A 12,017-nucleotide genomic window follows, 5' to 3' on the forward strand; every position below is an offset into this window, starting at 1 on the left:
TCACCTTTGGGGCATCTTGCCCAGCACCCACTCGAGGTCGAGGTTGACGGGGGTCGGGAGCCCCTCGTGGGACCCCCCCGGGGGCACCGGGGCCGACAGGTCGTCCACCAGCACGATCTGGGGGGGAGGGGGGAAAAAGGGGGTTAAACCACCCCAAAATGACCCCAAAATGATCCCAAAATCACCTCAAAATGACTCCAAACTGACCATAAAAATGAGCCTAAAAAAACAACCCAAAATGACCCCAAAATAACCCAAAATGACCCCAAAATGACCCCAAACCCACCCTTGGGACTCCAAAAATGACCCCAAAATAAACAGCACAAAGTGACCCCAAAGTGACCCCAAAACAACCCAAAGTGACCCCAAAAGAACCCAAAACAACCCAAAGTGACCCCAAACTGACCATAAAAATGAGCCTAAAAAACCAACCCAAAATAACCCAAAAATGGCCCCAAAATAGCCCAAAGTGACTCCAAAACATCCACCAGCACGATCTGGGGGGGGGAAAAGGGGGTCAAACCACCCCAAAATGACCCCAAAAAATGATCCCAAAATCACCCCAAACTGACCATAAAAATGAGCCGAAAAAACAAACCCAAAATGACCCAAAATGACCCCAAAAGAACCCAAAATGACCCCAATCTGACCATAAAAATATACCTAAAAAACCAACCCAAAATGACACAAAAATGGCCCCAAAATAACCCAAAGTGACCCCAAAATGAGCCCCAAATGACCCCAAAGTGACCATAAAAATGAGCCTAAAAAAACAACCCAAAGTGACCCCAAAACTGACCTAAAAAAACAACCCAAAGTGACCCCAAAATGAGCCCAAAATGACCCCAAACTGACTATAAAAATGAACCAAAAAAACAACCCAAAGTGACCCCAAAAATGACCCCAAAACAACCCAAAATGACCCCAAAGTGACCCCAAACTGACCATAAAAATGACCCTAAAAAGACAACCCAAAATGACCCCAAAAATGGCCCCAAAAGAACCCAAAATGACCCCAAAACGACCCCAAACTGACCATAAAAATGAACCTAAAAAAATAACCCAAAATGACCCCAAAATAACCCAAAACGACCCCAAAATGACCCCAAAACTGGTCCCTAAACAACACAAAGTGACCCCAAAACAACCCAAAGTGACCCCAAAACATCCACCAGCACGATCTGGGGGGGAAAAAAGGGGGTCAAACCACCCCAAAATGACCCAAAACAACCCCAAAATCACCCCAAAGTGACCATAAAAATGAGCCTAAAAAACAACCCAAAATAACCCAAAAATGGCACCAAAATAACCCAAAGTGACCCCAAACCCACCCTTGGGACTCCAAAAATGACCCCAAAATAAACAGCACAAAGTGACCCCAAAGTGGCCCCAAAAGAACCCAAAATGACCCCAAACTGACCATAAAAATGAGCCTAAAAAAACAACCCAAACTGACCCCAAAATGGCCCCAAAACAACCCAAAGTGACTCCAAAAAAACCCAAAATGACCCAAAAATCACGCCAAAAATGACCCCAAACTGACCATAAAAATGAGTCGAAAAAACAAACCCAAAATGACCCAAAATGACCCCAAAAGAACCCAAAATGACCCCAAACTGACCATAAAAATGAACCTAAAAAAAACAACCCAAAATAACCCAAAAATGGCCCCAAAATAACCCAAAGTGACCCCAAAATGAGCCCCAAATGACCCCAAAGTGACCATAAAAATGAGCCTAAAAAAACAACCCAAAGTGACCCCAAAACTGACCCCAAAACAACCCAAAGTGACCCCAAAATGAGCCCAAAATGACCCCAAACTGACTATAAAAATGAGCCTTAAAAAACAACCCAAAATGACCCCAAAATGACCCAAAAACGACCCCAAAATCACCCCAAACTGACCATAAAAATAAGCCTAAAAAAACAACCCAAAATAACCCAAAAGTGGCCCCAAAAGAACCCAAAATCACCCCAAACTGACCATAAAAATGAACCGAAAAAAACAACCCAAAATGACCCCAAAATAACCCAAAACAATCCCAAAAATGACCCCAAAATGACCCCAAACTGACCATAAAAATGAGCCTAAAAAAACAACCCAAAATGACCCCAAAACTGACCCCAAAACAACCCAAAGTGACCCCAAAATGAGCCCAAACTGACCATAAAAATGAGCCTAAAAAAACAACCCAAAATGACCCCAAAAATGGCCCCAAAAGAACCCAAAATGACCCCAAAACGACCCCAAACTGACCATAAAAATGAACCTAAAAAAATAACCCAAAATGACCCCAAAATAACCCAAAACAATCCCAAAAACGACCCCAAAATGACCCCAAAACTGGTCCCTAAACAACACAAAGTGACCCCAAAACAACCCAAAGTGACCCCAAAACATCCACCAGCACGATCTGGGGGGGAAAAAAGGGGGTCAAACCACCCCAAAATGACCCAAAACAACCCCAAAATCACCCCAAAGTGACCATAAAAATGAGCCTAAAAAACAACCCAAAATAACCCAAAAATGGCACCAAAATAACCCAAAGTGACCCCAAACCCACCCTTGGGACTCCAAAAATGACCCCAAAATAAACAGCACAAAGTGACCCCAAAGTGGCCCCAAAAGAACCCAAAATGACCCCAAACTGACCATAAAAATGAGCCTAAAAAAACAACCCAAAATGACCCCAAAATGACCCCAAATGACCCAAAATGACCCCAAAAGAACCCAAAATGACCCCAAACCGACCGTAAAAATGAGCCGAAAAAACAACCCAAAATAACCCAAAAATGGCCCCAAAAGAACCCAAAGTGACCCCAAAATCACCCCAAAATGACCATAGAAATGAGCCTAAAAAACAACCCAAACTGACCCAAAAATGGCCCCAAAATAGCCCAAAATGACTCCAAAAGAACCCAAACTGACCCCAAAACATCCACCAGCACGATCTGGGGGGGGAAAAGGGGGTTAAACCACCCCAAAATAACCCAAAACGACCCCAAAATCACCCCAAAGTGACCATAAAAATGAGCCTAAAAAACAACCCAAAATGACCCCAAAGTGACCCAAAACGACCCCAAAATCACCCCAAACTGACCATAAAAATGAGCCGAAAAAACAACCCAAAATGACCCAAAAATGACCCCAAAAGAACCCAAACTGACCCTAAAATGACCCAAAATGACCCCAAACTGACCATAACAATGAGCCTAAAAAACAACCCAAAATGACCCAAAAATGACCCCAAAATAGCCCAAAGTGACCCCAAGACATCCACCAGCACGATCTGGGGGGGGAAAAAGGGGGTTAAACCACCCCAAAATGACCCAAAACGACCCCAAAATCACCCCAAACTGACCATAAAAATGAACCTAAAAAAAAAACCCAAAATAACCCAAAAATGGCCCCAAAATAACCCAAAATTACCCCAAAACGACCCCAAAATCACCCCAAAGTGACCATAAAAATGAGCCGAAAAAACAACCCAAAATGACCCCAAAATGACCCAAAACGACCCCAAAATGGCCCAAAACAACCCCCAAAATGACCCCAAAATCACCCCAAACTGACCATAGAAATGAGCCGAAAAAACAACCCAAAATAACCCAAACTGACCCCAAAATAGCCCAAAATGACCCCAAAAGAACCCAAACTGACCCCAAAACTTCCACCAGCACGATCTGGGGGGGAAGGGGGAGAAAAAGGGGGGTGAGACCCCCAAAAATGACCCCAAAGTGACCCCAATGACCCCAATGATGACCCCAATGACCCCAATGATGATCCCAATGACCCCAATGATGACCCCAATAATGATCCCAATGACCCAAATGACCCCAATGATGATCCCAATGATGATCCCAATGACCCCAATGATGATCCCAATGACCCCAATAATGACCCCAATGGCCCCAAGACCATTCCAAAGACACCAATGATGATCCCAATGACCCCAATGATGATCCCAATAATGATCCCAATGACCCAAATGACCCCAATGATGATCCCAATGATGATCCCAATGACCCCAATGATGATCCCAATGACCCCAATAATGATCCCAATGACCCCAATGACCCCAATGATGACCCCAATGACCCCAATGACCCCAAAGACACCAATGATGATCCCAATGACCCCAATGATGATCCCGATGATCCCAATGATGATCCCAATGACCCCAATGATGACCCCAAAGATGATCCCAATGACCCCAATGATGACCCCAATGACCCCAATGATGATCCCAATGACCCCAATAATGATCCCAATGACCCAAATGACCCCAATGATGATCCCAATGATGATCCCAATGATGATCCCAATGATGATCCCAATGACCCCAATGATGACCCCAATGACCCCAATGATGATCCCAATGATCCCAATGATGACCCCAATGACCCCAATGATGATCCCAATGACCCCAATGATGATCCCAATGACCCCAATGATGACCCCAATGACCCCAATGAAGACACCAATGATGATCCCAATGACCCCAATGATGATCCCAATGACCCCAATGATGTCCCATTGACCCCAATGATGATCCCAATGATCCCAATGACCCCAATAATGATCACAATGACCCCAATGATGATCCCAATGATCCCAATGACCCCAATGATGATCCCAATGACCATCCCAATGATCCCAATGACCCCAATGATGATCCCAATGACCCCAATGATGATCCCAATGACCCCAATAATGATCCCAATGACCCCAATGATGATCCCAATGACCCCAATGATGATCCCATTGACCTAATGATCCCTAATGACCCCAATGACCCCAATGATGACCCCAATGACCCCAATGATGATCCCAATGACCCCAATGATGATCCCAATGACCCCAATGACCCCAATGATGATCCCAATGACCCCAATAATGATCCCAATGACCCCAATGATGATCCTAATGACCCCAATAATGACCCCAATGACCCCAATGACCCCAATGATGATCCCAATGACCCCAATAATGATCCCATTGACCCCAATGATGACCCCAATGATGATCCCAATGACCCCAATGATGATCCCAATGACCCCAATGATGACCCCAATGACCCCAATGACCCCAATAATAATCCCAATGATCCCAATGTCAATCCCAATGACCCCAATGATGACCCCAATGACCCCAATGACCCCAATAATAATCCCAATGATCCCAATGTCAATCCCAATGACCCCAATGATGATCCCAATGACCCCAATGATGATCCCAATGACCCCAATGACCATCCCAATGACCCCAATGATGACCCCAATGTCAATCCCAACAATCCCAATGACCCCAATGACCCCAATAACAATTCCAATGACCCCAATGAGGTCCCCAATGACCCCAATGACGACCCCCAATGACCCCAATGACCATCCCAACAATCCCAATGATCCCAATGACCCCAATAATGATCCCAATGATGATCCCAATAACCCCAGTGATCACCCCAATTATGATCCCAGTGACCCCAATGATGATCCCAATGACCCCAATGATGACCCCAATGACCCTAATGACTCTCAATGATGATCCCAATGACCCCAATGACCCCCAATGACCCCAATGATGATCCCAATGACCCCAATGAGCATCCCAATGACCCCAATGATGATCCCAATGACCCCAATGATGACCCCAATGATGATCCCAATGACCCCAATGATGATCCCAATGATCCCAATGACCCCAATGACCATCCCAATGACCCCAATGACCCCAATGATGATCCCAATGACCCCAATGATGATCCCAACAATCCCAATGACCCCAATGATCCCAATGACCCCAATGATGACCCCAATGACCCCAATGAGACCCCAGTGTCACCTTCCCATCTCCGGTGATGGTCCCCACCACGCCGAGGGGACACCGTTCCCATGTCCCCAATGATGATCCCATTGACCCCAATGATGATTCCAATGATCCCAATGACCCCAATGACCCCAAAGACCCCAATGACCCCAGTGTCACCTTCCCATCGCCGGTGATGGTCCCCACCACGCTGAGGGGACACCGTTCCCATGTCCCCAATGATCCCATTGACCCCAATGATGATCCCAATGACCCCAATGATGATCCCAATGACCCCAATGATCCCATTGACCCCAATGATGATCCCAATGACCCCAATAATGATCCCATTGACCCCAATGACCATCCCAATAATGACCCCAATGACCCCAATGACCTCAGTGATGTCCCAATCACCCCAATGTCAATCCCAATGACCCCAATGACCATCCCAATGATGACCCCAATGATGACCCCAATGATGATCCCAATGACCCCAATAATGATCCCAACAATCCCAATGATGATCCCATTGATCCCAATGACCCCAATGATGACCCCAATGACCCCAATGATCCCAATGACCCCAATGATGACCCCAATGACCCCAATGATGACCCCAATGATCCCAATGACCCCAATGATGACCCCAATGACCCCAATGATGACCCCAATAATGACCCCAATGACCCCAATAATGATCCCATTGACCCCAATGATGATCCCAATGACCCCAATGATGATCCCATTGACCCCAATGATGATCCCAATGACCCCAATGACCCCAATGATGATCCCAATGACCCCAATGATGACCCCAATGACCATCCCAATGACCCCAATGACCCCAATGATGATCCCAATGACCCCAATGATCCCAATGATCCCAATGATGATCCCAATGATGATCCCAATGACCCCAATGACCCCAATGATGATCCCAATGACCCCAATGACCCCAATGATGATCCCATTGACCCCAATGATGATCCCAATGACCCCAATGACCCCAATGACCCCAATGATGATCCCAATGACCCCAATGATGATCCCAATGACCCCAATGACCCCAATAATCCCATTGACCCCAATGATCCCATTGACCCCAATGATGATCCCAATGACCCCAATGATGACCCCAATGACCCCAATAATGATCCCATTGACCCCAATGACCCCAAAGACCCCAATGATGACCCCAAAGACCCAATGACCCCAGTGTCACCTTCCCATCTCCGGTGATGGTCCCCACCACGCTGAGGGGGCACCGTTCCCGCTCCGAGAGGCGCCGCAGCAGCTCCAGCCCCGCCGGCCGCACCAGCAGCGCGTTGGACTCCTGGTACTCGGCCCCCCAGATCTCCAGCACGCTCAGGGTGGGGTCACCCAGCTGCCACCAAGGGGTCACCAGGGTCACCCAGGGTGTCACCAGGGTCACCAAGGTGTCACCCAGGGTGTCACCAGGGCCACCAAGGGGTCACCAGGGTGTCACCAGGGCCACCAGGGTCACCAAGGTCACCCAGGGTGTCACCAGGGCCACCAGGGCCACTGGGACACCCAGGGGTACAGGGGACACCCAAAAATTTGGGACACTGGGGACATTGGGGACACCCAAGGGACACCTAGGGAGACTGGGAGTGGACAGGGGACACTTGGGGGGACATTTGGGGACACTGGGGGGGACATTGGGGACATTGGGAGAGGACAGGGGACATTTGGGGACACTTGGGGACAATGGGGGGGACATTGAGGACACGGGGACATTTGGGGACACTGGGAGAGGACAGGGGACACCAGGGAACACTTGGGGACACTGGGGGGGACATTGGGGACATTGGGAGGGGACAGGGGACAGCAGGGGACAGTTGGGGACATTGGAGACATTTGGGGACACCCAAGGGACACTCGGCCAACCCCCCCCCCCAGATCTCCAGCAGGCTCAGGGTGGGGTCACCCAGCTGCCACCAAGGGGTCACCAGGGTCACCAGGGTCACCCAGGGTGTCACCAGGGTCACCAAGGTCACCCACGGTGTCACCAAGGGGTCACCAAGGTGTCACCAGGGCCACCAGGGCATTGGGGACATTGGGGACATTTGGGGACATTGAGGAGATTGGGGGGACATTGGGGGGGGACAGGGGACACTGGGAGGGGACAGGGGACAATTGGGGACATTGGGGACACTGGGAGGGGACAGGGGACAATTGGGGACATTGGGGACACTGGGAGGGGACAGGGAACACTTGGGGGGACATTTGGGACATTGGGGGGACATTGGGGGACACAGAGGACAGTTGGGGACACTGGAAGGGGACAGGGGACACCAGGGGACACCAGGGGACATTGGGGGGGACACTGGGGACACTGGGAGTGGACAGGGGACATTTGGGGACAGTTGAGGACATTGGGGGGATTGGGGACATTGGGGGGACATTGGGGGGACATTGGGGGGTTGGGGACATTGGGGGGACATTGAGGACATCCAAGGGACACTCGGCCAACCCCCCCCCCAGATCTCCAGCACGCTCAGGGTGGGGTCACCCAGCTGCCACCAAGGGGTCACCGGGGTCACCAGGGTCACCCAGGGTGTCACCAGGGCCACCAAGGTCACCCAGGGTGTCACCAGGGCCACCAAGGTCACCCAGGGTGTCACCAGGGCCACCAAGGGGTCACCAGGGTCACCAGGGTCACCCAGGGTGTCACCAGGGATACCCAGGGTGTCACCAGGGCCACCAGGGCCACTGGGACACCCAAAAATTGGGGTACAAGGGACATGGAGGGGACATTGAGGACATCTGGGGACATTGAGGAGATTGGGGGGACATTGGGGACACAGAGGACAGTTGGGGACACTGAGAGAGGACAGGGGACACTGGGGGACACTGGGGACACTGGGGGACATTTGGGGACACTGGGAGGGGTCAGGGGACACCAGGGGACAATTGGGGACAGTTGGGGACACTGGGAGTGGACAGGGGACACTGGGGGACATTTGGGGACACTGGGAGGGGTCAGGGGACACCAGGGGACAGTTGGGGACATTGGGGACATTGGGGGGACATTGGGGGACATTGGGGGACGTTGGGGACATTGGGGGGACATTGGGGGGACATTGAGGGACACAGAGGGCAGTTGGGGACACTGAGAGGGGTCAGGGGACACTTGGGGACATTGGGGACACTGGGGGACACTGGGGGACATTTGGGGACACTGAGAGGGGTCAGGGGACACCAGGGGACATTGGAAGGACATTGGGGACATTGGGGGAGATCTGGGGAGTTTTGGGGACATTGGGGAGATTGGGGACATTGGGGGACATTGGGGGACATTGGGGGACATTGGGGACATTGGGGGATTGGGGACACATTTGGGACATTGGGGGACATTGGGGACATTGGGGGGATTGGGGACACATTTGGGACATTGGGGACATTGGGGACATTGGGGGGACATTGGGGATTGGGGACACATTTGGGACATTGGGGGGACATTGGGGGACACTGGGGGACATTGGGGACATTGGGGGGACATTGGGGAGATCTGGGGAGTTTTGGGGACAGTTGGGGACATTGGGGGGACATTGGGGACACACCTGGAAGCGGCTGGCGTAGATGGCGGCACCGGCGGGTTCGCTCAGCTCCTTCAGGACGTTGCCTGGGGGGAGGGGACAGTTTGGGGACAGTTGGGAGTGTCCCCAACGTCCCCAATGTCCCCAATCCCCAATGTCCCCAATGACCCCAATGTCCCCAATCCCCCAATGTCCCCAATGACCCCCAATGTCCCCAATGGTGTCCCCAGATGTCCCCAGATGTCCCCAATGTCCCCAAAGCCCCCCCAATCACCCCAAAGACCCCAATGGTGTCCCCAATGACCTCAAATGACCCCAGGGATGTCCCCAAATGTCCCCTGACCGTTCCCTCCTGCCCCCTGGTCGTGGATGCTGCTGATGGGGTTGCTGTCCCCACAATGACCCCAAACCCCCCCAATGACCCCAAATGACCCCAGGGATGTCCCCAAATGTCCCCTGACCGTTCCCCCAGCCCCCTGGTCGTGGATGCTGCTGATGGGGTTGCTGTCCCCACAATGACCCCAAACCCCTCCCAATGACCCCAAACCCCTCCCAATGACCCCAGGGATGTCCCCAATGACCCCAGAGATGTCCCCTAAAGCCCCCAATGACCCCAAATGACCCCAAAGCCACCCCAAATGTCCCCAAATGTCCCCTGACCATTTCCCCCTGCCCCCTGGTCGTGGATGCTGCTGATGGGGTTGCTGTCCCCACAATGACCCCAGGGATGTCCCCAATGACCCCAAACCCCTCCCAATGACCCCAAATGACCCCATTGATGTCCCCAAATGTCCCCAAATGTCCCCAAATGCCCCCTGACCGTTCCCCCCTGCCCCCTGGTCGTGGATGCTGCTGATGGGGTTACTGTCCCCACAATGACCCCAAATCCCCCCCAATGACCCCAGGGATGTCCCCAAACCCCCCAAATGACCCCAGGGATGTCCCCAAATGCCCCCTGACCATTTCCCCCTGCCCCCTGGTCGTGGATGCTGCTGATGGGGTTGCTGTCCCCACAATGACCCCAAATGTCCCCAATGACCCCAATGACCCCAATGATGTCCCCAAGCCCTCAGTGATGTCCCCAAATGTCCCCTGACCATTTCCCCCAGCCCCTTGGTCGTGGATGCTGCTGATGGGGTTGCTGTCCCCACAATGACCCCAAACCCCTCCCAATGACCCCAAACCCCTCCCAATGACCCCAAATGACCCCAGGGATGTCCCCAAGCCCCAGATGATGTCCCCTGACCGTTCCCTCCTGCCCCCTGGTCGTGGATGCTGCTGATGGGGTTGCTGTCCCCACAATGACCCCAAACCCCTCCCAATGACCCCAAACCCTCCCAATGACCCCAAATGACCCCAGGGATGTCCCCAAGCCCCAGATGATGTCCCCTGACCGTTTCCCCCTGCCCCCTGGTCGTGGATGCTGCTGATGGGGTTGCTGTCCCCACAATGACCCCAGGGATGTCCCCAATGACCCCAGGGATGTCCCCAAATGTCCCCTAACCATTTCCCCCTGCCCCCTGGTCGTGGATGCTGCTGATGGGGTTCCCGTCCCCGCTCTCGATGCAGCCCCGCAGGACCCGGTTCAGTTTCTGCTCCATCTCGGGGTCCCCCCTCTGAACGGCCCCCAAATCCCGCTCGGCCTCGTTGTCCCCCTGCACCTGCAGGAGAAAAAGACCCCAAAATGCTGGAAATTCGCCCCAAAAATGCCACCAAAACACCCAAGAAACTACGGCAAAAACGGCCCAAAAATATCATCAAAAACCACCAAAAAGCGACAAAAATGTCCCAAAAATACCACCAAAAACTTCAGAAAATCACCCCAAAAATACCACCAAAAACGCTCCAAAAATCCCAGCAAAACCCCCAAAAAATCTATGACAAAAATGCCCCGAAAATCCCACCAAAAAAACAAGAAAATCGCTCCAAAAATACCACCAAAAACTCCACCAAAACCCTCAGAAAATCACCCCAAAAATCAGCCCAAAAACACCACCAAAACCCTCAGAAAATCACCCCAAAAATCCCATCAAAAACCCCAGAAAATCACCCCAAAAATGCCCCAAAAACCCACCAAAACCCCCAGAAAATCACCCCAAAAATCAGCCCCAAAACACCCCCAAAACTTCAGAAAATCATCCCAGAAATACCACCAAAAACTTCAAAAAATCACCCCAAAAATGCCCCAAGAATACCACCAAAAAACTCAGAAAATCATCCCAAAAACCAGCTCAAAAACAGTTCAAAAATACCCCAAAAATGTCCCCAAAATCCCAGCAAAACCCACAAAAAACTGTGACAAAAATGCCCCCAAAATACCAACAAAAACCTCAGAAAATCACCCCAAAAATAACACCAAAAACTCCACCAAAAACCCCAGAAAATCACCCCAAAAATAACACCAAAAACTCCAAAACTCTCAGAAAATCACCCCAAAACCACCCTAAAAATCCCACAAAATCACCCCAAAAATCAGCCCAAAACCACCCCAAAAATCCTCCCAAATCCCACCCTGGACCCACAAAATCCCCTCAAATTCCCCCAAATATCCCCTAAGACCCCCAAATCCCCCCCAGGACCCCCCAAATCCCCCCAAAATCCCCCAATTTTAAACCCAGAGAGCCCCCAGACCCCCAAAATCCCCC

The 12,017-nt window shown here is 51.2% G+C and overlaps 1 protein-coding gene across 1 annotated transcript; it reads right to left on the minus strand.

Moving 5' to 3' along the window:
- Positions 1–11,033, minus strand: LOC126653212 (phosphoribosylformylglycinamidine synthase-like; the record flags this gene model as incomplete). The annotated part of the gene is made up of 4 exons (XM_050340735.1): positions 1–117; positions 7,035–7,196; positions 9,397–9,458; positions 10,877–11,033. Coding segments are annotated over 4 exons (498 nt in total), but the record flags the coding sequence as incomplete, so codon positions are not given.
- Between the last annotated feature and the right edge of the window lie 984 nt (positions 11,034–12,017).

This window comes from Myiozetetes cayanensis, unplaced genomic scaffold, assembly GCF_022539395.1.
Source record: "Myiozetetes cayanensis isolate MyiCay16 unplaced genomic scaffold, myiCay2020 scf974, whole genome shotgun sequence".
NCBI lineage: Eukaryota > Metazoa > Chordata > Aves > Passeriformes > Tyrannidae > Myiozetetes > Myiozetetes cayanensis.